Source organism: Zingiber officinale, chromosome 1A (genome assembly GCF_018446385.1).
Source record: "Zingiber officinale cultivar Zhangliang chromosome 1A, Zo_v1.1, whole genome shotgun sequence".
NCBI classification, from domain to species: domain Eukaryota; kingdom Viridiplantae; phylum Streptophyta; class Magnoliopsida; order Zingiberales; family Zingiberaceae; genus Zingiber; species Zingiber officinale.
In genome coordinates, this window is record NC_055987.1 from 472,095 (window position 1) to 499,851 (window position 27,757).

Genomic DNA, 27,757 nt, shown 5'->3' on the forward strand with positions numbered 1-27,757 from the left:
GGTTAACCAAGCTGAGTCTTGGTTTGGGTTTAGATGTTTGACAATAAGATACTGATTGAAGAAGAGTCAAGTAGGTCAAGGTTGACCTGATACTTGACTGGGAAGTCCTGGTGAGTGAAGCCAGGCAGAAGGAAAGTCCTGGTGAGTGAAGCCAGGCAGAAGGAAAATCCTAGTGAGTGAAGCTAGGTGAAAGTCCTGGTGAGTGAAGCCAGGTGAAAGTCCTAGTAAGTGAAGCTAGGCAGATGAAAGTCCTGGTGAGTGAAGCCAGGCAAGGGAAAATCCAGATGGATCAAGAATGATCGGACATCTGGTGTTGGGAAGTCCAAGTAGGTCAAAGGATTGACTGGATACTTGGCACGATGAAATCCAGATGGGTCAAAGGGATTAACCAGACATCTGGTGGAAGTCCAAGTAGGTCAAGGGAGTGATCGGATACTTGGCACAAAGATAAAAGTCCAAGTGGGTCAAAGGGATTGACCGAACACTTGGTGGGGAGTCCTAACAGGTCAAGGGAGTGACCAGATGCTAGGCATGATGTACCAACAGGTTAAGATTGACCGGATGTTGGTTTGGGAGGTTTGGGACTTGGTTTGGGCAAAAACCAAGTGCTGGATCGATCAGTGGATCGATTCAGGCTCTGGATCGATCAGTGGATCGATTCAGGCTCTGGATCGATCAGTGGATCGATCCAGACCTTTCCCCAGCGAACAGAAAGCCTCTGGATCGATCAGTGGATCGATCCAGAGGTCCCAATCGATCCATGGATCGATCGGGACGCTACTGCTTCGCACGATAAGCGCTGGATCGATTCATGAATCGATCCAGGCGTTTTTCCAGAGCACAGAGGCGCTCTGGATCGATCCGTGGATCGATCCAAAGCCTCCCCGATCGATTGGGAATAATCGAATCGATCGGGATCCGACCGTTGGCGTCGTTTATAGCTGTTGGCGTGCGATTCCTTCGGGACAACTTCACCGATTCAACTCAGATCTTCACCAGCTCCTCCACAGCTTTTCTCAAGCTCGAGATCGCCAGTTCTTGAAGGTTCTTGGAGGCTCTTCCAAGTCAAGAGGCGGATCAAAGCAAGAAGAAGAAACTAGGGTTAGGGTTCTTGTACTCATTGTAAGCTTGTAAGCTTGTATTTCTTGTATCCCTTCCCTCTCTTCTTGTATTGAGTCTTGTAGGGCTTCTCCGCCCTTGGTAGTTACCATAAAGGAGAGGTTTATTTAGTGGAGGGTGTGTGTGTTGGTGTGGATCCTTGGATTAGTCACCTCTTGTGAGGTGGATACCAAGTAAACTAACCGTGTTAGCGTTGTGTGATTGTTTCTTTGTATTTCCGCTGCACATCTTTGAAGAAACAAGCACCGCCGAGCACCGAGCGAACGCGACGAGCTATTCACCCCCCCTCTAGCTACTTTTGGTCCTAACAAGTGGTATCAGAGCGAGGCCGCTCTTCACCGGAATCATCGCCGGAAGGGTCAAGCATAACAAGAAGAGCTAGAGGGTGAAGAAGTTGAAGCAAATTCATCAAAAGTCAAAGATTTCAAGAAGCTCAACTTCAAGATGCAATTCCAAGATGGACTTGGATTTGACACAAGGGTGGCTCCACCGTACACATCCATAAGCTTCGATTCTTGGAAATCAAGAATCGAAAATTTTCTTATGATGGAGATAGAGCAATGGTTTGCTCTAATGGAAGGCTTCAAAGTTCCAACAAACTCCAAGGGCAAGCTTCTCAAGAAAAGCAAATGGAGCTTGGAGCAAATTCAAAGGAGTGAGGCAAATGATAAAGTGACCAAGCTTTTGGTCAACTTATTGCCTAGCCACATTTTGGCTCAAATCGGAGAATTCAACGATGCCAAGGAGCTTTGGAGCAAATTGACAACAATCCATGAAGAACCCTCCACTGTACCGAATCAAGAGGAATCCAAAGAGGGAGACTCATTGGAGCGAGATCAAGAGGAGGACTCCGAGGTTGAGAGATACTCAACCTCCGAAGAAGAAGACCAAGAAGAAGCTTCATCTTCAAGGGAGTGCAATGAAGAGAACAAGGAGGGAGCATACTCCTTGTTCCATGTACAAGATGATGAAGCCTCCACCTCTAGGATTGAGGGGGAGCAATCTTCATTGACACCGGATCAAGAGCAAGAAGAATCGTCTACATCCAGGTCAAGAAGAGAAGAGGATGAAGAAGCTTCCACCTCCACAAGTCAAGAAAAATCAAATGGAGGAGCATCACTATCGGATCAAGAGGAAGCCTCTACATCCACATCACATGGAGGAGAAAGCATCACCCCTACACAAGAAGGTATAAATGTTTCAATTAAAAATAAAAATCATATAATATGTTTTGAGTGTAGGGAAAGTGGGCACTACAAGAGCAAGTGTCCCGACTTGGCCAAGAAAAAGGGTCAAGTGACACAAAAGGGCAAGGAGAAGCCCAAGGAGACCACCCCCGGGACAAAGAAGAGCAAGGAGCACATTGTGTGCTTCTTGTGTCAACAAAAAGGACATTACCGAAGTCAATGCCCCAAGGGGAAGAAGATGGTCAAGGCTCAAGGAGGCACTAGTCAAGGGGGAGCCTCCAAGGTAAAGAAGAAGGTAACATTTATTGAGCCTACCCCTTTACGTTATGGTAAAAAGCATAATAGTTCAAATTTTTATCATTTTAATGCAATTTACCATAAGAATAGAAAGCATGAGGGCATTAAGGAAAAACATGTGGCCCTACATGCCAAGACTACCCAACCTAAGGTTAGGAAGGTAGATAGACATTTGGGCAAGAACACTAAGGATAATAGATACAAGCCCAAGAATAAAAATGCTCATGGATCAAATGAAAAACCAAAAACTAAGGACTTAGTGATAGAAAATCAAGTCTTGAGATCAAGGCTTGATAAAATGGAAAAGACCCTAAAAAGGATGGAAAATATCCTAAAAGGGCAAAATGAGCATAGCCTAGGTCTAGGAGCACAAAGGTCATCTAATGGCCATAGGGGTTTGGGATACAAACCAAAGGCTAAGAAGGATGTAATCTCTTACCATAGGGTTCCATATAGTTATGGAATCAACCCTAGGTCTAGTGGTCAAGCCAAAAATACAAGAGAAGTTATCCCTAAGAGTATTTTTGCAACAAATGTGACTAAGACTTCTAAGAAGTCTAAGAAAGTCACAAAGAAGGTTACAAGGGAAGCAATCCCTAGAGTTGACCTAGAAAAAGTGACCAAGACTTCTAAGAAGCCAAACAAGGTCACTAGGAAGGTATCTAGGGAAGTTATCCCTAGTGAATACCTAGAGCATCCAAGGAGCACCAATAGGTGTTGGGTTCCTAGGAGCATATTCTCTACTCCATAGATGGGTTAGAGAGTGTCAACTCTAAGAAGAAGGGTAGTTAACCTAACTTTGAAGAAATTGACACTCAAGGAGCATTTTCAAGGTTTTTGTTAACCTTTGAAAATGAAATGGAATTATCATTTACTCTTTGGAAGAGTAAAATGTGCCTAATGGTGGAAAAATTGATTTTATCTTAAATGGCACAAATTGGGAAAACCATAAGAACTACTAAGTTTGGGATTTTGGTATGTTCTTAGGAAATTTAAGGCGATCCGGGCCTTAATTTAAAGGTGCTCACTCTTGAGGGAAAATGGAATATGCCAACACTTGAGAAATATTTTAAATTTCTAATTGGCATAATTAATTCAAGAGATTAAAGAAATGTCAAGTTGGGTTTTGACATTTTCTTAAGGAAATTGGGCGATCTAGGGTTATACTTTGTGATTTAGCTAAGTGGTTAAGGATACTTAGATAGGTAATCTAGGTATATTTTATTTATGCTAAATCTTGCCATGATTGTTTGCCCATCATATGCCATGACATCATGTCCATTTTTGCATTCATGTTTTATTATGAAAAATCCAAAAATACCATGTCATGACATTCATACATCATGTAGTTATAGGAATCTTTCTTTTGAAAGTTATTTTATTTTGATGTATGCCATAACATTATCATGCATTAGTTTAATTCCTTGTAATTAAGGACAAATGACATTTAACAACACTTATTAACAAGTGACATCCTAGGTGGATGTCTAATATCTCTAAAATGCCTAGATAGATATGCATGATCCCTAGATTAGGGCAAAACCAAAATCTACATCTCACAAAGACTATAAGGTGACTTGTATGTGTTTTTAGTGCACATTAGATACAAGTGAGATGTTAGGATGATGAACAAAGCTCAAGATGTTGATTTAGTGCATTCTTTTGAGTTTTTAGGTTCATCAAAACACATAGTTATGTGTTTCCCCATCATTGGGAAAGCTAATGTACAAGTCATGTGCATTATGCCCAAGGAATGTGATGGGATATTGGTTTTGAAATTGTTTTCAAAATAATTTTGGAAAACCTTGGTGAAGGCTATCTTTTGATAGTAATCACCATTGAATAGTTAGACACAAACTTGAAGAAAACACTAAAGTTTTTGCAAGTTCTCAAGTTTGTGTCAATCTTTGAAAATATGATGTATTTTCATAGAAAACTATTTTTTCTTGATAGTATATGCCCTAAATAATGCCTACACAAAATTTCATGATTTCTGGATTTTTGTAGAATTTTCTAGGGGTTTTTGAAGTTGGCTGATTTGGAAATTCAGCAACTATCAGAGCTCCGATCGATCCATGGATCGATTGGAGTGTCTGAATCGATCCATGGATCGATTCAGAGGCTAGTCTCCCGCGAGCAGAAGCTCGCTGGATCGATCAGCCGATCGATCCAGGAAGTCTGAATCGATCAGTGGATCGATTCAGATAGGTTCGATCGATTGGAACCCAACTCCAAATCGATCCAAGTTGCTGATTTTGGCTGGGAAGGCCTGATTTCAGCATCTTTGAACCTCTTTGAGTCTAGGTAACCATTCCAAACCCCTAAAATACATTTGTATACATACAAAGGGTGTTTTCATGTGAAAACAAGGATGGATTGGTTAAGGAAGGCTTCATTGAAGTTTAGGTTGAGGTTTGTTTCAAATTTTGAATATTTGAACCTCAAAACTTCTAAAATTGGGTTTCCTAAAGTTTTGGGGATTCCAAGTCATTGTTGGTGCAATGACAGAAGTCACCACCATGTCTTTAGGGGGAGGGACTCTTTAAAGACATGAAAATTATTTTTCATGAACCTTGGAAGGTGGTCAACCTTCCGTTAAGAACATGCTCAAGGTTGAGCGTTTGAACTTTAATGGGGAGTGGATATCCTCATTGTTCAAGTGGCTTCAAGTGGATAATGCTCAAGGATGGACATTTGCCTACATTGGGGGAGAATGTAGGGTTAAGGTTAATGAAGGGTATGGGACCTTCATTATCGTGTTGGTCACAACGAGTGAAGTTGTGAACAACGATGAGCAACTCTTCAGGGGGAGAGTTTTCAACAATGGGGCATTTGTTGAAGAGTGCCCAAAATTGAGGCACGGGTTGATGTGTGCCAATAGGGGGAGAATGAAAGGACTTATGAAAGGGGGATAAGTTAGGCTTTCATTACCTAAGAAGGAGTTTGCCCTCTTAGGGGGAGAATGAAGAGCTTAACTTATGCCTTCATTACCTAGTGGCATGAAGAATGGGGCTATGGGTTTAGCCTAACTTACATGTGGGATTGTAAGTGTTATTGTGGTATTGTCAACATCAAAAAGGGGGAGATTGTTGGTGCAACATCCCTCAGGTCAAGGTTGACCTGGTTAACCAAGCTGAGTCTTGGTTTGGGTTTAGATGTTTGACAATAAGATACTGATTGAAGAAGAGTCAAGTAGGTCAAGGTTGACCTGATACTTGACTGGGAAGTCCTGGTGAGTGAAGCCAGGCAGAAGGAAAGTCCTGGTGAGTGAAGCCAGGCAGAAGGAAAATCCTAGTGAGTGAAGCTAGGTGAAAGTCCTGGTGAGTGAAGCCAGGTGAAAGTCCTAGTAAGTGAAGCTAGGCAGATGAAAGTCCTGGTGAGTGAAGCCAGGCAAGGGAAAATCCAGATGGATCAAGAATGATCGGACATCTGGTGTTGGGAAGTCCAAGTAGGTCAAAGGATTGACTGGATACTTGGCACGATGAAATCCAGATGGGTCAAAGGGATTAACCAGACATCTGGTGGAAGTCCAAGTAGGTCAAGGGAGTGATCGGATACTTGGCACAAAGATAAAAGTCCAAGTGGGTCAAAGGGATTGACCGAACACTTGGTGGGGAGTCCTAACAGGTCAAGGGAGTGACCAGATGCTAGGCATGATGTACCAACAGGTTAAGATTGACCGGATGTTGGTTTGGGAGGTTTGGGACTTGGTTTGGGCAAAAACCAAGTGCTGGATCGATCAGTGGATCGATTCAGGCTCTGGATCGATCAGTGGATCGATCCAGACCTTTCCCCAGCGAACAGAAAGCCTCTGGATCGATCAGTGGATCGATCCAGAGGTCCCAATCGATCCATGGATCGATCGGGACGCTACTGCTTCGCACGATAAGCGCTGGATCGATTCATGAATCGATCCAGGCGTTTTTCCAGAGCACAGAGGCGCTCTGGATCGATCCGTGGATCGATCCAAAGCCTCCCCGATCGATTGGGAATAATCGAATCGATCGGGATCCGACCGTTGGCGTCGTTTATAGCTGTTGGCGTGCGATTCCTTCGGGACAACTTCACCGATTCAACTCAGATCTTCACCAGCTCCTCCACAGCTTTTCTCAAGCTCGAGATCGCCAGTTCTTGAAGGTTCTTGGAGGCTCTTCCAAGTCAAGAGGTGGATCAAAGCAAGAAGAAGAAACTAGGGTTAGGGTTCTTGTACTCATTGTAAGCTTGTAAGCTTGTATTTCTTGTATCCCTTCCCTCTCTTCTTGTATTGAGTCTTGTAGGGCTTCTCCGCCCTTGGTAGTTACCATAAAGGAGAGGTTTATTTAGTGGAGGGTGTGTGTGTTGGTGTGGATCCTTGGATTAGTCACCTCTTGTGAGGTGGATACCAAGTAAACCAACCGTGTTAGCGTTGTGTGATTGTTTCTTTGTATTTTCGCTGCACATCTTTGAAGAAACAAGCACCGCCGAGCACCGAGCGAACGCGACGAGCTATTCACCCCCCCCTCTAGCTACTTTTGGTCCTAACAACAGTGATGCTAGCTTCCAGACCGACCAGGATGACTATAGATCGCAGTCGGGGTTCATATTTTGCATTAATGGTGGCGCTGTCAGCTGGAAGAGTTCGAAGCAGGATACAGTAGCTGATTCTACAACAGAAGCCGAGTACATTGCTGCATCAGAAGCAGCAAAGGAGGCAGTTTGGATCCGCAAGTTCATCACTGAACTTGGGGTGGTTCCCAACATTGCTGACCCCATTGCGCTCTATTGTGACAACAATGGAGCTATAACACAGGCGAAGGAACCTCGCTCACACCAGCGGACCAAGCATATACTACGGCGCTTCCATCTCATTCGAGAGATTATCAATAGAGGAGATGTGAAGATTTGCAGAGTACCTACAGAGGCTAACATCGCAGATCCCTTGACCAAGACTTTGGCACAGAGGAAGCATGATGGTCACACTAGGTCATTAGGCCTTAGAGCTTATACTGATTGGCACTAGTGCTAGTGGGAGATTGTTAGTTAGAGCTCTAGAGTCAATCATTTGATGATGGTATGGACTCATTGTATCATATTCTTGTATATTAATAAAGGCATTTGTTTGGTTATTATACTTATTTGTATTAGTGCCAAATATACTAAGTATAATAGCGTCCTTGAGTAGAAGGTTCATACCTATATCAATCGATTAGTTGAATCGATAGTGAGATGATATAGGGAACACTACTCTAAATCATTCCTAGTCGAGTATTAACATTCAGGGGCAATGTTAATACAATAAGACTAGCATGTAGGTCAGCTCGATGACTTGATCTCACAAGTCATGGATATAGAGATATCAAGCTGACACATGGGTATGCATTAGAGAATGTATACTGAATGACCCGCTATGAGAAAGTATCATGGATCGTTATATGAGTGTCATATACTTTCTCATGTGGCTATTAGTATGACTATTAGTCCTTTGACCTGAAGTCACCATGGATCCCTACATAAGGAGTTATGTACTTTGGTTCCGTCAAACGTCACCCGTAACTGGGTGGACTATAAAGGCGATTACTGGGTATATAACGAATTATGTAGAGGGATGTGAGTGATGTAGATGGGATTTATCCCTCCCATATGACGGGAGCGACATCGGTATTCTTGATAGAGTGAGACCACTAAGTGCATGGCCATGCCCAAATGAGTCAACATTAGATGTTGAGCTCATTTGATCGAGTGAGTCTACTTGGAGTTCAAGATTTAGATTGATTAGAGGATGACACGGTCTATGCCTCATATTGATCAATCTAGATGTCTAGGATAGAAGGACAATGTCACATATATTGTGAGGAGTCACAATTAGTAGTCACAAGGTGATGTCGGATCTCGACATTCTTGTAACTTGGGTAGTAATGATGTGTTGCTAGATACCGCTCATTACTTATGCTCCTAAATGGGTTTAGGGCATTGCCAACGTTACAAGAACCTATAGGGTCACACACTTAGGGCAATTAGATGGAGATTAGGTTCATATGATGAACCAAGAGGATTAGATTCATTTGATGAATCAAATTGGATTAAGAGTTATCCTAATTGGGCTAACTTGAGTTCGACTCAAGTTGATTCATGTGTTCAATGAGTCTAATTTTGATTTTGACTCATTGGATCAATTTAATTTAATGAATTAGATTCATTAATTTCAGTTGACTCGAATCAAATGGTTGGATTAGATCCACCATGGTAGAGATTGAGTCAAGTTTGACTTGACTTGAGAAGGAAGACCAAAGGTCAATTTTGACTCGACCTTTTGCCACCTCATTGGTGAGTTGGCATTAGGTGGACCAATGATGATATTCCACATCATCATGGGTGCTACCTCATGGAAGTTACAAAGTCATTTTCTTAATAACTTCACATTAATTGCATTTAATGGGGAGTTACATAAAGGAGAAGTGGCCGGCCACTTTGGTTTGAATGGGGAATTCATTTTTCATTGATGTGGTGTATCTTCTTCTTCTTCCTCTCAAGCTCTCCCTCTCCTCCTTCCTTGGCCGAACCACATAGGTGCTAGCACACCTTGGTTTTTTGTCACCTCCATCTAGTGTGTCAGTGTGGATACTTCTAGAGGACCGACACTTGATGGTCTTGAGATCCGGCATCATTTGGACGAGCGGGATTCGCGTGGGCGTGCATCAAAGGTATATTCTTAACACATATATCTAGGAGTAGATCTAAAAGGTTTTTCAAATTCGTACTCGTATTTATTTTTGGTTTTTCCTTGCACGGATCCGTTGACCTTGGGTGATTCGGGGTTTCCGCGACGCGAAAAACGGTTTTCGCGGCCCGACGAACCCGACACCCAGACCTAAAGATCTAGGTGGAACTTTATTCAGATACTCATGTTCTTAGAAGGGTTGAATATTTGTTAAGGTAGAGATAGCTAACGGTTGACTCATATTTGGATGAAGGCAACAGATTTTTTTGTAATATAATTATGTTACGATTTTATATATAACAGAATTTTATTATGATTTTATATAACAAAATTCTGTTATGATTTTTTATAAAAAAAATTCTATTATGATTTTCCATAATAGAAATTTGTTATGATTTTACCATATCTGGGGTTCATGTACTATTTATAGGGATTAATGTAAATCTATTGTACAACAACAATCACAAAAATCATGTAATGCGATTCTCTTGTGTAGAGGGAATTCTAATAAAGATTTGATTGTTTTGTGGAGTAGGCACGTCGCCGAACCATGATAATTCTTTTTTTTTTCTCTTGTTCTTCTCCTTTCTTGTGTTTACTCTCCTTTTGTGCGTCTTTATTTTGTTGCTTCGTGCAATCTCTTTCTCTCTTCCTCTTCTTCCGTTTTAGAGGTTGAAAGGTGCTGCCCCTTCTTTGTGCAACAGGACTGGAGGCTTGTCAGACTGGGAATCCGTGACACATTTATCATTTGGTAGAATAGGACGGATCGACTCGTCATCTTGAAAAATTTCTAATACAATTTAAGATGGGTTGCGGATCCACAAGCTCATAGAAAAAAAAATATATATATAAATTTTTTAAAAAAATTAAGTTACAGATTAAACGGAATAATTATTTTTTGAACTAAATTTTATAATATTCTTGATATCAGTGGTCATATCATAAAAATTTATGAAACTTATAGCCAATTTTCCTTTTTTTTTTTAAATCCACAGATCAATTCAAATTTGTCATGAGTTGATTCATACTGGTCACGGCCTAAGTAAATCGATTCATCTTAAAAATTTTAACTTAATCTCTAAACATAAGTTAATAAAATTTTAACTCTCTATTTAAACAATTATTTGATAAGGTAAATCAACTCGACTGAATCTAAATTATAAATTCTACTGTATAGTGCCAACTACCATGATAGTTGGATTCATTTGTCCCAAGACAAATAGTCATTGCGGTCACAATCGCTCATAAATTCATCACTCCTAATAGGTCATACAAGTCAAAAAGTGTCTACAGTTGAATCTCATAAACCACAACCCAAATAAACACATTTATTTATTTTTAAAAATAAATAAATAAAAAGTGGATATCAAACTTCAAAAGGCTTCTAGTTCTCCGCCTCAAGCTCCCTGTTTCCGCTCCTTGCTCGTCCTCTCCAGTAGAAATCGCAAACATGGATACAGTCGGGGTCGCGATGATGGTCGGAGAATGGTTTGCGGGCTACATCGTCGATAAGTTGGCCAGCTTCGTCGCGTCCCATGTTTCCGACCACTGGGATCTGCTCACTGACGTGGAGGAGAAGCTCAAAGAGATACAAGATCGACTTCCTCGCATCCAAGCAGTGATCCATGCAGCGGAGGGCAGGCCGATCAGGGATCCAGCCTTGGTCAACTGGCTGCGGCAAATCAAAGAGGCGGCCTAAGAAGCGGACGACCTACTGGACGAGATAGAGTACAGACGACTGGAGGATCAGGTACAGGACAAGGGGAAGGTCAGTGCTTTAGCCGCATCGGCTCTTAGATTTGTCAAGAACCTATTTGTTTCCGATGATGAACTCAAGAGGTTGAAGGATCTGCTGGGGGATGTGGATAAAATTTACTCTGAAATCGACCGCAAAAAAGTTGAGCTGGATGAGGACAATGCAAAGCACGCCGCATCAATAAGGGAGACGAGCTCCTTCACCCAGGAAGTGGTGTTTGGGAGAGATAAAGAGAGGGAAAGGATACTTGAGATGTTGTTGAGTTCAGGAAATGATGCTGATTACCGCAACAAGGGAGCAGGCAGCAGCAGCCATGCGAGTCTTGGTGTGCTTCCAATTGTTGGCATTGGGGGAGTTGGGAAGACAACCCTAGCACAGATTATTTACAATGATCCAAGGGTTGCTGACCATTTTGAGCTCAGAAAATGGGTTTACGTATCTAATGATTTCAATGTGAAAAGGATTGCAAGAGTTTTGGAAGGTGAAGTGGCTTCCGATTCTCGCTCTGAAGATATTAGTTTAGATGCACAGCTAACTAATCTCAGCCGTGCTACTTCATGTAAAAGATTTTTGTTTGTACTTGATGACGTATGGGATGAAGCCGGAAGGAATTGGATGGAGCTTGGAAGTGCCTTGACCTATGGGAACAGAGGAAGCACTGTTCTGATAACAGCACAAAGTCCATTAGTTGCTCAAGTTATGGGAACGATGGAGCAAATAGAGTTAAAGCTTTTAGAGGAAAGTGATTATTGGAGGCTCTTTGAACATTGCTCATTCGGTTCAAGAGTCATTGATTCATATCTAAGAAGAAAGTTGCAATTAATTGGTCAACAAATAGCAAAAAAGCTACATGGTTTACCATTAGCAGGAAAGGTGGTAGGAAGCTTGTTACATGCAAGGTTGGAAGAACAGTATTGGAAAATGATCCAAGAAAGTGAATGGTGGGAAAATGATTTTGTCTTGGAAAATATCCTTCCATCTCTAGGGCTGAGTTACCAACACCTCAGCTCAAATGTAAAACAGTGCTTTGCTTTCACTGCCATGTTCCCGAAGGGCCACATATTCGATAAAGAACAGTTAGTTCAGATGTGGATAGCTCAAGGTTTTGTCAGGCCAGGAACTCAGCATGGAAGGATGACACCGGAGTATATTGGGAACCAGATGTTTGATGAGCTAACTTGCAGATACTTCTTCCTTCATACTATAAATAAAGGATATGTGATTCATGATCTGATAAGAGAGTTGGCCGTGTATATTTCACGGGATGAGTGTTTTGTGATTGATGATGAATTTTCCAAAATTCCACCAACTGTTCGTCACTTGACAGTAATAAGAACAGCTAAACTTGACACACTGGCAGAATTATCAAAGCTTCATAAAGTGCGAACACTTGTATTCTATCGTGATTATCATCCTGAAGATTTTTTCTCCTTGGGAGAAAATAGTTCTAGAAAATTTTATGAATCACTAGAAGGAATCTTGAAAAGTCTAAAGAAATTAAGAATATTGGATTTATCGTACATGCGCATAGACATAAAGACGCTACCAAGTGCTACCTGTGATCTTTCACATCTCCGATATTTGGACATTTCTAGCACTAAGATTCGGCGGCTTCCTGAATCATTCTCTAAGATTTACCATTTGCAAATGTTGAAATTAAAGCGGTGTTGGATTAAAAAACTACCAGCAGGAATGAATAGGCTTATCAAAATGCGACATTTACATGCTGATGCAGACACAATTTCTCTAGTAGATGGGATTGGGAGATTGACTGACCTTCAAGAACTAGTTGAATTCCGTATTACCAGGAAGAGGGGGCACCAGATTGGAGAGCTCAAGGAATTACGAAATATTCGAAGGCGATTAGACATACATAATGTTGAGTGTGTTGAATCTCAGAAGGAGGCCTTGGAGGCAAAACTAAAGGACAAAGAACACCTTGATCATCTTAAGCTCTACTTCAAAGAAGCTACAAGGAGCCAGGGAGACATCGAGAAGGATATATTAGAAGGCCTTGAACCTCATTGTAATCTAAAGAGACTTTTGATTCAGAACTATGGAGGTTTGAATTCCCCGTGTTGGTTGGAGAAGAATTATCTTACAAATTTGGAATCAATTCATCTTAATTGCTGTGCCAGGTGGGAAGATCTTCCACCATTGGGTCATCTCCCATTTCTGATGGACATATTTATTTTAAACCTTCCGGTAAGAAGAATTGGTGCCAAATTTTATGGGGATGCTGATCAGATCTTCCCTTCACTGCAAGAACTACAGTTTCATACCTTGAATGAATTGGAGGAGTTGTCTGAATCGGACAGTAGGCCAATTTTTCCTTGTCTTAGGAAAATGAGAATAGAAAATTGCCTTAAGCTAAGAAGAATCCATGTTCTCCCTTTGACAATGAAACAGCTTGATATTAAGAATTCTGGTTATATTGGCAATGCCCTATTTGAGTATCTGCTAACTTTAACCTCTCTAACATTTTTGGAGTTGAATAAGTGTTCACAAAGAGCATCCGTGTCTCTATATAACCTTAGAGTTCTTGAAAACCTACGACTGATTGAATGCCAGGAGTTGACCTTAATTGGTGGATTACAGTCTCTTACAAATCTGAAAAACATACTTATTGAGAAATGCCCAAAGTTAATTGAACCTGCACAGATGCCAATGCAACCATATGTTGAACAGGAATTGGGATTTCTGTGCACCGTTTGGATTGATGAATATGTTCTCAAACATGTTTGGGCAATACTAGGAAGGACCCCATGTATTCAGGTGCTCAGAATCCATCATTGTTATGTTCTTTCTCATTTCTACCCTGACCAAGAGGAGTGGTTTCAGCAACTGACTGCCCTAAATCTCCTTGAGTTCCATATGTGTCCAAAACTGAGAAAGCTTCCTTCTTCCTTAGGAAATGCCGCCTCCATCAAGATTTTCAAAATTGTCGATTGCCCAAATATTGAGTCACTGCCACATAATGGTCTACCGTTCTTGGTTCAAAATCTGGAAATGCATCGATGCATTAAATTGAAAGATCGGTGCAGGAAGGATGATGGGGCAGACTGGCCACTTATTTCAAATATCCCCAACATTAATATTGATGGTGAATTAATACAGAGATCGGAGTTGGTTTAGGTATGTTTTTTCATTATGCATTCTTTGAAATTCTTAGGTACTTATTTTTATTTTATTACATAGTTTATTATACCCATTTAACTGTTGTAACAATATAATTAATAAAGTTAGTTTAAAGTTAATCACATAAAGTAAAAAAAATAATAACATTGTAATTAAGTTTTGTTATGGAGAAATAAAAAATGGTTCAGGGATTTATCATAAAACATAATATATATATATATATATATATATATATATATATATATATAAAAGCATAATAATACTGTAATATGACTGCACCTTGAAGCAAATTACATTAGATAAATATATGAAAATGGTAAATAGCATAATTAACATTGCAAATTTACATAATTATCATCAATGATCATTACAAGGAAAAGTTGGGTACACATTTAAAATTACCAGCCAAAATGAATTTAGCTGGTAAATAATTATACGAGCCAAAATTTATTTTGACAAACAATTTTAATTATTACGGGTCAAAGTTAAATTTGGCCGTAATGTGTATTTTTTTTACTGTCCAAAGTTTGATTTGGCTGTAATATTTAAGTTTTTATCGACTAAAGTTAAATTTGGTTGGTAATATTTAATTTTTTACTGTCCTATTGGTGGAACGGTATGAAGAAGGACATCGCGGAGTTTGTTGCTAGATGTCTTATCTGTCAGCAGGTGAAGGCTGAGCACTAGAGACCTGCTAGGTTACTTCAGAGGATCCCTATTCCAGAGTGGAAGTGGGAGCATATTACTATGGATTTCGTGGTAGGATTACCTAGGACTCGACGAGGCCATGATGCGATTTGGGTAATCGTTGACCGATTAACCAAATCCGCACATTTTATAGCGATCCGGAAGACTGATTCTCTGGATCGATTAGCAGAGTTATACTGTCGAGAGATTATCAGATTGCATGGAGTTCTGTTGAGTATTATATCAGATAGAGACTCACGATTCACGTCCCGGTTCTGGCAGAGTCTGCAGTAGGCCTTGGGCACACAACTCCGTTTCAGTACGACATTCCATCCGCAGACAGATGGACAGCCAGAGCGGACCATTCAGACTTTGGAGGACTTGCTGAGGTCTTGCGTTATGGATTTCGGAGGCAGTTGGGAGGACCACCTGCCATTAGTGGAGTTCGCCTACAACAACAGCTATCATTCGGCTATCCAGATGACACCGTTTGAGGCGTTGTATGGTAGGCCTTGTCGGACACCCATCCTCTGGGAAGAGGTTGGGGAGGCCCAGTTGGTAGGACCTCAGAGAGCTTAGCAGGATGCAGAGTTAGTTCGCACTATCAGACGGAGGATGTCAGAGGCTCAGGACTGTCAGAAGAGTTATGCTGATCAGAGACGGAGACCCCTGGAGTTCTCCATTGGTGATCATGTATTTCTTAGAATTTCACCCACGAAAGGGGTGAAGAGATTTGGTCTCCGAGGTAAGCTAGCTCCCCGATATATTGGACCATTCCAGATCTTGGAGAGGATTGGAGCAGTAGCTTACCGTCTGGCGCTACCACCATCTCTAGCTGACATTCACGATGTATTCCATGTATCTATGCTGAGGAGATACGTATCCGATCTGTCACATGTTCTGTCAGATATATCTGTTCCTATTCAGCCTGATGTTACTTACGAGAAGGTTCCGGTGCGGATTCTGGACCACAGAGAGCGTCAGCTACGGAACAAGATTGTCCGGCTGGTTAAAGTCGGATGGCAGTATCATTCTGACGAGGAGGCTACTTGGGAGCTGGAGAATACGATCCGAGCTCGATACCCTCATCTTTTTACTTGAGGTATGTGGGTTAGAGTTCCTTTCAACATTTATACTGTTTGGTTATATTTTAGTGTTTGCTGTTAGTTATAGCGAAATTTGGGGACCAAATTTTTATTAGTAGGGGAGGATGTGAGATCTCGGAAAATTTAATTAATAGGGTTATTTGGAAAATAGCCTTATAGAATTTTTCCGGAATTTTTAGATATTTTCTGGGAATTTTTCGGAGCTCGTACGATGGGTTTTGAGGGGATTAATTTCGGGCGCGGATAAAGCCTGTTTAGGATACCCGTTTAAGTGAGGAAAAGTTTTATTATATATTCCTTTTCTTTTATTCCTTCTCCCCCAAAACGCCGAGCCCGATTCTATTTCCTCTCCTTCCCCGACTCTCTTCCCCGACCTTTTCCTTCTCTGTTCTCTCTCTCGTGGACAAGCGGAGCCGGAGGGATTAGGGTTTCCAGCTCCCGCGATTTCCTCTATCGGCATCGGCGGCTGTTGAGCTCAGATCCGGGCGGCTCTATTCCTCTCCGGATCATAGACACGACGTCGCATCTTCTCTAGCGGACTGCCGACCTTCCTTCCCCGATTCGACGCCACTGGGTCGAGTCTTTGCCATCCGATCGCCGGTGTGAAGAGAACATTAGGGTCTTGAGGGTAAGCGACCGATCTTTCCTCTTTTCCATTGCTCGGATTTGTGCCCTAGCTTTAAGTTCTTCCTCGATTCTGCCCTCTTACTCTCTAATGGTCAGCGATCCTAGGTCAGATCTTAGATCCAATCTTCGTTCTTGTTGATTTGGGGACAGAAGAATTCCTGGTACGTTGCTTCACGGATCGGATTGGGCGACGTTTTCTGGAGACGCACGATTGAAGGTAAGGGTTGATTTCAGGAAATAGGTCATTGATTGAATTTGGAATGCTTGGTTGATATGTGGCCTCATCTTGATCTGATTCCCGTGAGGTTGAGTGCTACGGATCGATAAGCATGGTTGTGAGGTGAGGTTCGGTGTACTGTGGGATTCCAGTTGGTGCGCAGCAGCTCACTTTGTTCCAGCCGTGGCTGTAAATTAGGTAAGGATTAGATTTAATTGTTTAGATTAATTTAATGGAATGATTGGGGTTAGGGTAATTAACCCTAATCGACTATTGGATTTAATTTAGGTATTAGATAACTAATCTAATTGGTGATTAGGGATTAAGTAATTAACTCTAATTGACCGTTAGATTTATTAAATAGGTTGAGGTTGACTTGGTTAGGGTTTTGCCCTAATTTAGTATTAGGGATTTTATTTAGCTATTCTTTTGGATTTAGCTAAATAAAATATATATATTGTTTGACACAGGACTCTGATTCGAGACGGGCGTCTCGACGTTGGATTTGGCGTGATACTACCTGCTACTTGAGGCGGGTACCCTTTGACTTATCTTTTGATAGTGTCTTATGATATGTGTAGTTTATATATAATTACTAGTGGTAGATGGTAGATTTATCTCTTACCTGGTCTTAGCTTAGTTGATACCTATCACATGCTTCTTCTGTTAGTTGTTTTACCTTAGAACTGGATGCTTTTATCTTTTGCTATGTGCATATATGTTTATGGAGATGGATAGGTACATTTAGTGTTTCTTTCCACTGGACTAGTTGCTGTAGGTACTTGTTATATGTTGTTGGATTTATGTTGCTTATATCTCTGTTATATATGCGTTTACTTTTTTTTTTTGCACCTACGCATATGGAGGAGGATATGTTCAGGTATGTCATACTGTAGCCGCATGCACCATATCACATGATTGCATGCTGGGCGATTGACGACTCCATTATTGTTGAGCTCGTCGGCCGGCTACATTGACCTGCACACCACGTGACCATTGCATGGGTAGTGGCACAACACACAGGGTGTGTAGGTTGCTCGGTGGTGCTCCGCTGGAGGCTCCACTCATGGGTAGTGTGATAGGCAGCGTGGTAGCACACCGGGGTCCCTCCCCGTCATTGTGTACCGGGAGATGAGAGCATGACGCTCCCTCCTATAGTGAGGTTGGAGGTGTTGGAATGTATACTAAAAGCCTAGCTTTTGTATATACATTTATAAGAATCACATTGGTCAAGTGTCTACATTTGTATATACTAAATGTAGATGTTTAATTAATTTATATTGTAGATAACATAGTGTGTGGTGTCACACACAGAGGATCATGTTATCAGTACCTTATAAATTATAAACAGTAGCTCACGACCAAGATGGAAAGGAACAAACCATTGGAAGGTCGTAGTATAATTAGATATTAGTTTATCTTAACTATATAATTACACTAGTACACTTAGAGTGTATTGAGTAGGACCATTAGAGGTCGTTTCTTTTATACTGACTTTATAAAGAAACAAAGACCTCAGTTATTATGGAAGTGTGTGCTCTTAATCCTAATATAATAACAAGCACATATATTTGATATTTATTTCTTTAATTTATCAATGGGTGAGATTTAATTCGATAAATCAATAAGCCCGATAAGTTGGGAAATGATATCACTTATAGTGTGTGTTGTTGATTATAGAAGGAAATTGTGTCCTAGTGATCTAGGTTGATAATGTCCCCAAGAGGAGCTCATAAAGATTGTCATGTTAAACCCTGCAGGTGGACTTAGTCCGACATGACGATAAGGTTGAGTGGTACTACTCTTGGACTAAGATATTAATTAAATGAGTTGTCAGTAACTCACTTAATTAGTGGACATTCGACATCTTAAACATAGGGAGACTAACACACTCATAATAAGAAGGAGCCCAAAATGTAATTTGGGATTGGTGCAGTAGTTCAATAATAGTTCTCTAGTGGAATGAATTATTATTGATGGAATTAAGTTGTGTGTTCGGCGAACACGGAAGCTTAATTTCATCGGGAGACCAAAGCCAATTCCTCCTCTCGGTCCCTATCGTAGCCTTTTGTATATAGAGATTTATACCCACCACATACCCACCTTCTTACCCAACCAATAGGGGCCGGCCAAGCTAAGCTTGAAGCTCAAGCTTAGGGCCGGCCAAGACCCAAAGGTTGAGCCTTAAGGTGGCCGGCCAATAGCTTGGAGCCCAAGCTTAGGTAGCCGGCCACATCATATTAAAATTATTTCTTATGTGGATATCATAGTTTTAAAAGAGAGTTTAAAAATTAAATCTTTCCTTTTAAAGCTTTCTACAAAAGATTAAGAAAAGATTTGAAATCTTTCCTTATTTGTAGATTGAAAGGAGATTTTATTTTTAAGAAAAACTTTCCTTTTTAACCATGATAATAATTTAAAAGAGAAGTTTAAAAATTAAATATTCTCTTTTATTAGTTTCTACAAAAGATTAATAAAAGATTTGATATCTTTCCTTATTTATAAATTGAAAAGAGATTTTAATTTTTAGAGATAACTTTCCTTTTGGAAATTATCCACATGTTTAAAAGAAGAATTTTAATTTATAAAATTTCTTTTTTATTAACCAATCATGAAGGAATAAAAATTATTGAAGAAATTTTTATAAATTTCTAGAAATAAATTAGGAAGTTTTAATTCTTGTATGAATTAAATTTTCCTTGTTTTGGGGAATTAGAAGTGGCCGGCCATTATTATTAAAAGAAGAAAATTGTTTTTTAATTAAAATAATTTTTCTTTTTTATGACAAAAGAATTAAGGAATTTTTTATTAAAATTTCCTTATTTGTCAAGACCAAGGATTATAAAAGAGGGGGTAGAGGTGCCTTCACGGGTGAACAACTCTATTATTCTTCTCCTTTCTTTTCCTCCTTGGTGGCCGGCCCTAGCTTCTTCCTCTTCTCTTCTTCTTATGGCCGGCGGCAACCTCTCTTGGAGCTCTTGATGGTGGCCGGTTCTAGCTAGGAGAAGAAGGAGAGAAAGGTGATTTTGTTTCTTGCATCCCTTGGAGCTTGGTGGTGGTGGCCGGACCTTTACTTCTCTTGGAGAATTGTGGTGGCCGAAACTTGCAAGGAAGAAGAAGGTGCTTGGTGGTTCTCATTTCGGAAGATTGTTGCCCACACAACATCCGAGGTTAGAAGAGGAATACAGTAGAAGATCAAGAGGTTATTTTTGCTTACAAAAAAGGGTATAACTAGTAATTATTTTCCGCATCATACTAGTTTTTCTTTGTATAGTTATTTATGGAAATACCAAACACAAGAGGCATATGATTCTAGAGTTTTCGAAATAGTTTTCTTTTCGAGTTTGTGTTTTTCTTCTTTTTTGAATTTGTGATTCGATTGTTCTTTTTGGTTAACCTAGAGTTATTTAAGGAAATAAATATTAGCTTTCCTTAAAAGGCTTTGCCTAGGCGGTGGTGGTTGCTCCCATATCCAAGAAGGCCATGTGCCTCGCCATACAGTCCTGGAAGCTAATTTTGAAAATTAATATTTATGGAATTAATAACTTAGATAGATTTGAATCAATAGTGTTAAGTTCCGCTTGCGATTCAAATCTAAACCATTAAGAACAGATAAGTTAAATTTGGAATCAATGATGTTAAGTTCCGTCTGCGATTTCTAATTTAACTTTTAAAGAACACAATAGGTTATTTAAGGAAAGGTTCGACACTTGTACAAAAAATTTTTGTACAATGGAACCGGTACGTTTTCCCAGGACTAACCAACAATTGGTATCAGAGCTAGGGTTTACCTCTGTGTGTTTGGTTTTCAAATTAGGTTATGCACATGTCATACATAATTTAGGCAGGATAATAGTAGGATGTGTTAACTTTGTGGTTGCAGGCTCTAACTATTATGGCATATTTTTATTGTGTGTGATTGGACCCTTGGACATGTCAAGGATATTTAATTGTGTGTGCATGATTGTATGTAACTAATATAGCAGGAGCTGTATTAGCCCTAGGTTTTAGAATTTTATTTTTCGATCTAGATTACATGTACATTCCATTTATGGAATATAGGATCGATATATGTAAAATTCTATATTTATCGTGGATCGTATCCTTGCGAGGCGTGGTGCTATCGGAAGACCAGAGGCGCAGCGGAATAAGACGCAAGATAGATGCGACAACTTGACCCGATGGCGGTGGCTAAAGATGACAGCAGCTAGGGTTGGAGCACACGGAGGACAGTGATGAAAATGCCATAATAGTTGAAAAATTAATTTCCATGTTTATTGCTTTTATTTACTGTGATGTGTGTATGTATGTGTTATATGCTAGCATAGGTTAAAATCCTCACCTTAAATAACTAAGTGGGAGAGGGATTAGTATATTAATCCCACGGTCTCCATTACTGGTTTGTAAGTGATGCAACAAGCTTGCATGTTGGCTCTGAGTGCCTCCCTCCACAACGAATGAGTTTGTTTGCGGATCACTAGATCAAACTTCCTTAATGGATGGTTATAGGAAGTTATTTAGGATGTGTGTGATCTTCTCCAACTGAAGGGGCACAATTCTATTTAATGGACTAGTATCAAGTAATGGTGTACACTTAGACATATTTAATAGTATCATCCCCAACGGAGTCACTACTATCACTTGTGTGACCAAAGGGAAGCCAACTATTGATTTGTCATAAAACTAAATTGGCAAGAAAATAAAATTGATAAACCCCTCTTACAAATGTTTGAATTTGTATACGTCCACACTAACGTGGCATACAAGATTCATGGTGTTTGAGATAATTTTATTTGTCAAAAAGTTATATTGACAAGATAGTCAATGGGTAAAACCCTCCTCTTACAGATGTTGATTTTGTATACGTCCACACTAACGTGGCATGCAAAACTCACGGTGTTTTGAGGTGTTGGTAAATTTAAATAGTATTGTTTGAGGAATCAATATTATTTTAAATTTAAAGTTTTGACCAAATATTTGATCAAAGACAGACCAACCATTAATTTTATTTGTCATAGGTTGACAAGATAATAAAATTAATGGATAAAATCTCCTTTTAGAATTTTGTATACGTCCACACTAACATGGCATATAAAATTCACAGGGATTTTTGAGATGTTGGTCTTGACCAAATATTTTTTGTGATTCTTAGGATTTCAAATGTTAGTCAATTCCCTAGTTGTTATAATATAGAATAGACTTAGTAGTCCCAATTGTAATGATTGGAAAACTTGGACATTAAGGTAGACTGTCATCTCAGAACTGAGAACAATAACGGTGTATTTTGTTAGTTGTTGAAACATATTTAATGGTGTTATCTACCGGTACCTGGTGTGTAGATACAGGAACCACTGATTATGTCTGCAATTCATTGCAGGGGTTCCAGAAAATCTGACAACTATATAAATCACCGTCCACATGGGCATTGCTATAAAAGTAGTAACTGTTGCAGTGGGAGATGTTTATCCTTTGATAGGAATAAAACATGGATTTTAAGAAATTGCTTTTAAGTACCAAGTTTAGAAAGAAATTTATTTCAGTTTCTAAACTATTTAAAAAATAAATATTGTGTCTATTTTGATAACAAAGTTGTTATCGAGAAAATAGGAAAGATATCTATTCTGGTACGTTAGATGGCAATTTATAAATCCAATAACTCCCATAATGCAAATTAAATAACACATCTTCTAACTTTAAGAGAAAGCAACCTTCGGAATTGAATCAATTATATCTTTGGCATCTAAGGCTAGGTTATATTAACTTGAGTAGGATTCAAAGGATAATAACCAATGAACTCTTGGGTTCGTTGGAAGTGGAAATCTTTCCAACCTGCGAGTCTTACTTGGAAGGAAAAATAACTAAGAAGCTTTAAGTCTAAGGGGTATGGAACCAAAGATATGTTGGAATTGGTTCATTCTGTTTTGTGTGATCCTATGACTATCCAGATAAGAGGTAGTATCGAATATTTCGTCTCTTTTATAGACAACTATTCGAGATAAGGATACTTTTACTTGACTCGCCACAAGTCTTAGTACTTTGATTAGTTCAAAGAATACTAAGCTGATGTGGAGTAAAGTCAAAGTAAAAGTATCAAGATACTACGGTGAAATCGTAGTAACAAGTACCTCTTAGGATATTTTAGAGTCACTAATCAGAAGTTGAGATTTAATCCCAACTAACTACACCTGGTACACCCCAACAGAATGGTGTAGTAGAAGGTATAAGACTCTTAAGGAAATGAGTAGATTGATGATGAGTTATTCAGAAAATTACCAAATTCATTTTAAGGATATACTCTGAAAACGGAAGTGAACATAGTACCTTCCAAAGTCAGAACTCTCTACTCATATAGAATTGCTGAATAGGCGTAAGCCTATTTTGAAGCATATTCGGATTCGGGTAGTCCATCACATATGCTGAAGAGAGACAATGATATGTTGGATAGAAATTCACTTGTTTGTAGATTATCCTAAAGAAATGAAAGTAGGTTTATAGTCTTAAAAAAACAGAAAGTCATTGTTAGCATCAATGATTGATTTTTAGAAGAGGACTATATAAATAAACGATAAGCCCATAAGTAAATTTATTCTTAAGGAAATAATAAAGGACACGTCTAATCTAGTACCAACTGTACAAGATAAAATATCACAAGAAACTGCAACACGTATCACAATTGATACACAATTAGAGGCAGTGCCTCATCGTAGTGGGAGGGTTGTTAAACAACCTAAAAGATTCATGTTTTGAGAAAGACTTTAGACTTAATCTTAAATGAACATGAGTCTGATCTCCGGACATATGACAAAGCACTCCAAGATAAAGATGCATATCTCGGCCAAGAGCAATGAATACAAAATTAGAATATATGTATTCTAATAAAATCTGGAAGCTTGTAGTACCATCAAGTGGTGTAAAAGCCATAGGGTGAAAATAAGTCTACAATAGAAAAAAAAAGGGATAGATAGGAAAGTAGAAACTTTCAAAGCAAGGCTTGTTAAAAAAAGGGGAAACCTTTTATCGGTAGCCATGCTTAATTCTATCCAGATTCTTTTATCTATTGCTGCTCATATAGACTATGAGATTAGGCAAATGGATGATAAGACAGCTTTCTTTTATGGAAGTCTTGAAGAATGCATTCATATAAAGCAACCAGAGAGGTTCATTGCAAAGGGCAAAAGAGCATTTTTGTTTGTAAGCTCAATCAGTCTATGGACTGAAGTAAGCTTCAAGGTCTTGGAACATCCGGTTGTAATCCAGTCCTATGGATTTAGTTACCGGATAAGTCTTGTGTATACAAGAACTGTGATGGAAGCGTGGTGGTATTTCTTGTACTATACGTAGATAACATTTTTTGTAGTTGGAAACAATATCAAAGTGTTGTCGGAAGTAAGGGTATGGTTGTCCAAACAATTTGATATGAAGGACTTGGGAGAATGCATATATTCTTGGGATCAAAGGGATCGCAAGAAAAGAATATATTTTACTTATCCCAAGCTTCATAAATCGAAACAATTTTAGCTCGTTTTAGCATGCAGAACTCCAAGAAAGGTTTCTTACCTTTTAGGCATGGAGTAGCTTTATCTAAAGAGATGTCTCAGAAGACATCAAAGGAAATAAAGGACATGAAAGTAGTTCCTTACGCTTCGGCTGTCGGAAGCCTAATGCATGCTATGCACGAGATCAGAGATCTTTTTTGAGCATAGTTAGCAGATATCTAAGTAACCCTGGACAAGGACATTGGACTGCAGTAAAGCATATATTAGTACCTTAGAGGTACTTGAGATTATATGCTAGTTTATTAGGCAGTTAATTTGGTCCCTGTGGGTTGCATAGATTTTGACTTCCAATCGGATAGGGACAATAGAAAGTCGACCTCGGGGTTTTGTGTTTACTTTAGGAGGTAAAGTCATAACTATGGAAGAGTGATAAGCATAGGTGTTTTTCTGGACTCTACCATAGAAGCTTAGTATATGGCAAACCTCTGAGGTAGTCATAAAAGCTGAATGACTCAATAACCTTGAGATAGACTCTGATATGATTTCTGGTTTATCCAAAGATTATTACAATTTATTGTTGATCCGGCGGTAAGAATGGGGGACCCACTTCCTGAAGGGTCCCAGCCTGAGAACAGATGGAGGGCTGACTAAGCGGGTAAGGGCCGCGTCGGGCAGTTGAGCGGGTCCAAGCGGAGCCAGATATAACCCAGCCATCGGCTTGGGTTTCCGACGCCAAGGCGGGTGTCTGCCCGGCTGGAACCGAAGGGCCGAGCGGGTGTCTGCCCGGCTGGAACCGAAGGGCCGAGCGGGTGGTCCGCTCGGCCAGGATAAGGGCGAGGATACAAAGGTTAGCCGAACGGCCTATTTGTTCGGCTCGGGATATGGGATGTCAGTAAAGGCATGTCTAATGATTATGCCGTACACAAGATTTCACGATAGAGGATCTTGCCGTCACATCATGGAGAGGTTGATACAGTAGCGATATGGCCTTATGGATGCCCTTCTGACAGACCCATACCTGGGCATGGTCGAAAGCAGGTGATTGCTTTGATTGGCGTGCCCAGGCTCCTTCGAGAGGTCTATATAAGGTCTCCATTTCTTCACCGGAGGTACACGAGTCTTCTGTTTCTAAGCCACCTCTTTGTTATTCCTCGCCTGACTTGAGCGTCGGAGGGCCGTCGCCGGGACACCCCTCCCGGCTCGGTTTTGTTGCAGGTTCGCCGGAGCACTCGAGGATCTAGCAGGGAGCGCCACATCCCCAGCGTTCGTTGACCCCTGGTTCGGACAGGATCAATTTGGCGCCGTCTGTGGGAACGCACCTGCATCTGAGCAGAGGCAATGGACGAGGCTGGAAGAATACATACCGTGGCACTCTCACAAGAAGAGTTGGACGCTCTGGTCGAGATAAGGGCCGCCAAACTTGTGGAGCAAAAACAGAAAGCAGCAGCCGAACGACCGGAGCAACAAGCAACGTCTGCGTCTGGTGGCCGAGCGGAAGCACCTCCAGCCACTGTCGCATTCCATCGAGCCTTATTTCGTACCCCTGAAGCCGTACCAGCTCGAAGGGATAGAGGATCTTCTTCAGACGAGATGCCTAGGCGAGATGACAGAAAGGGGAAAGCTCCCCGAGCGGACTCATCTCCCGAGCGGATCAATCGCCAATTTTCGGAGGCTATTCTACGAGACCCTCTGCCCAAGCACTACGTGCCTCCGACGATCGGCGAGTACAATGGAACAACTGACCCGGATGATCATCTGGGTAAGTTTGATAACACAGCCACGCTCCATCAATACACCGATGGAGTAAAGTGCCGAGTCTTTCTTACCACTCTCTCGGGATCGGCTCAACGGTGGTTTCGGAGGCTGTCGGACGGATCCATCACAAGCTTCAAGGACTTCCGAACGGCCTTCCTCCACCACTTCGCCAACAGTCGGCGTTATCAAAAAACAAGCTTAAGTCTGTTCGCCATAAAGCAAGAGGTCCGGGAATCGCTTCGAGCTTACATCCAGCGATTCAACCAAGTGGCGATGGACATTCCAACGGCCACTTCGGAAACCATGATGAATGCCTTCACACAAGGCCTAGTGGATGGAGATTTCTTCCGATCGCTCATCCGAAAGCCGCCCCGGGATTATGATCACATGCTACATCGGGCCAACGAGTACATCAACGTGGAAGAAGCGCAAGCCGCCCGGAAAAAGGAAACTCCAACCGAGCGGGCACCTATTCAGGCCGAACGGAAACAGCACGCCGCTCATCAACCGCCGAGGGGACCAAGGGCCGAAGCAATCCGCTCCCCTCGTGTAAGGTCCCAAGTACAAGAAGTAGCTGCCGCTCGAAGCAAGCCAAAGAAGAAATGGACCCCCATGTTCTGCTCCTTCCACCGGACGGATACGCACAACACAAGGGATTGTCGAAGTCTTCCCTTCGTGGCTAATCTCGTTCCCAGGAAGGCCGAACGACGGTCTCCTTCCATCGACAGGAGGCAAAGGACCCATGAAGCCGACCGGACCCGCACCGAGAGGCGACATCAACAGATGCCCGATCGGCATCGATCTCCAAGGCAGGAGAATCGCCGAGCGTCAAGAGAACGATCCCGGCCGTCCGCTCGGGAAGAGGAAAATAGAAGCAATACTTCCCGAGGCAAGATCAACGTTATTGCTGGTGGGCCGACTGGAGGAGACTCCAACCGAGCCAGAAAGGCGGGCGTCCGGCAGCTACAGATCCACGCAGTCGGTTGTAGCCAAGAGCGGGCAAGTGGACCGGAAATCACTTTCGAGCCCGGAGACTTAGAAGGAGTAGAAGTGTCCCACGACGACGCTCTGCTCATTAAAGCGGTAATAGCAAATTACACTATTCGCCGCATATTTGTTGACACAGGGAGCTCGGTCAACATTATATTCAAGAAGGCGTTCGATCAGTTGCAAATTGATCGAGCCGAGCTGCTACCCATGACAACGCCGCTCTATGGGTTCACGGGTAACGAAATACAGCCGGTCGGACAGATCTGATTGGCTACCTCACTGGGAGAAGAGCCGCTCAGGAGGACCAGGACAATAAACTTCGTGGTGGTCGACTCTCCTTCGTCCTACAACGTCATTTTGGGACGACCGGCGCTCAGCGAATTCCGAGCAGTCGTCTCAACCTTCCATCAGAAGATCAAGTTTCCCGTGGAGGACAAAGTAGGAGAAATACGTGGAGATCAGCTAGCAGCTCGGCGGTGCTATATAGAGATGATCCGAGCAGAAGCCTGTTCCGCTCGGAAGGCGTCCCGGATCGAGGTACACGCCATAACCGAGAAACCTCCTGCTTTAATTTATGATGAAAAGGAGGAGGTTCAGATCCATCCGACCCGATCGGAGGCCACGACTTTTATCGCCTCTGATCTGGAGGAGAAACAGAAGGAGGAGCTGATCCAATGCCTCCAAC

At 41.1% G+C, this 27,757-nt stretch overlaps 1 protein-coding gene across 1 annotated transcript in view; it reads left to right on the forward strand.

The window, feature by feature from the left end:
* Window positions 1-10,698: 10,698 nt before the first annotated feature.
* Window positions 10,699-27,757, forward strand: part of LOC122014448 (disease resistance protein RGA2-like) — a 66,626-nt gene continuing 49,567 nt past the window's right edge. The window contains exon 1 of the mRNA XM_042570682.1: window positions 10,699-14,191. Coding sequence (XP_042426616.1) covers window positions 11,309-14,191 — 2,883 coding nt within the window. The 5' untranslated portion in view covers window positions 10,699-11,308. The remainder of the gene's footprint in view (window positions 14,192-27,757) is intronic.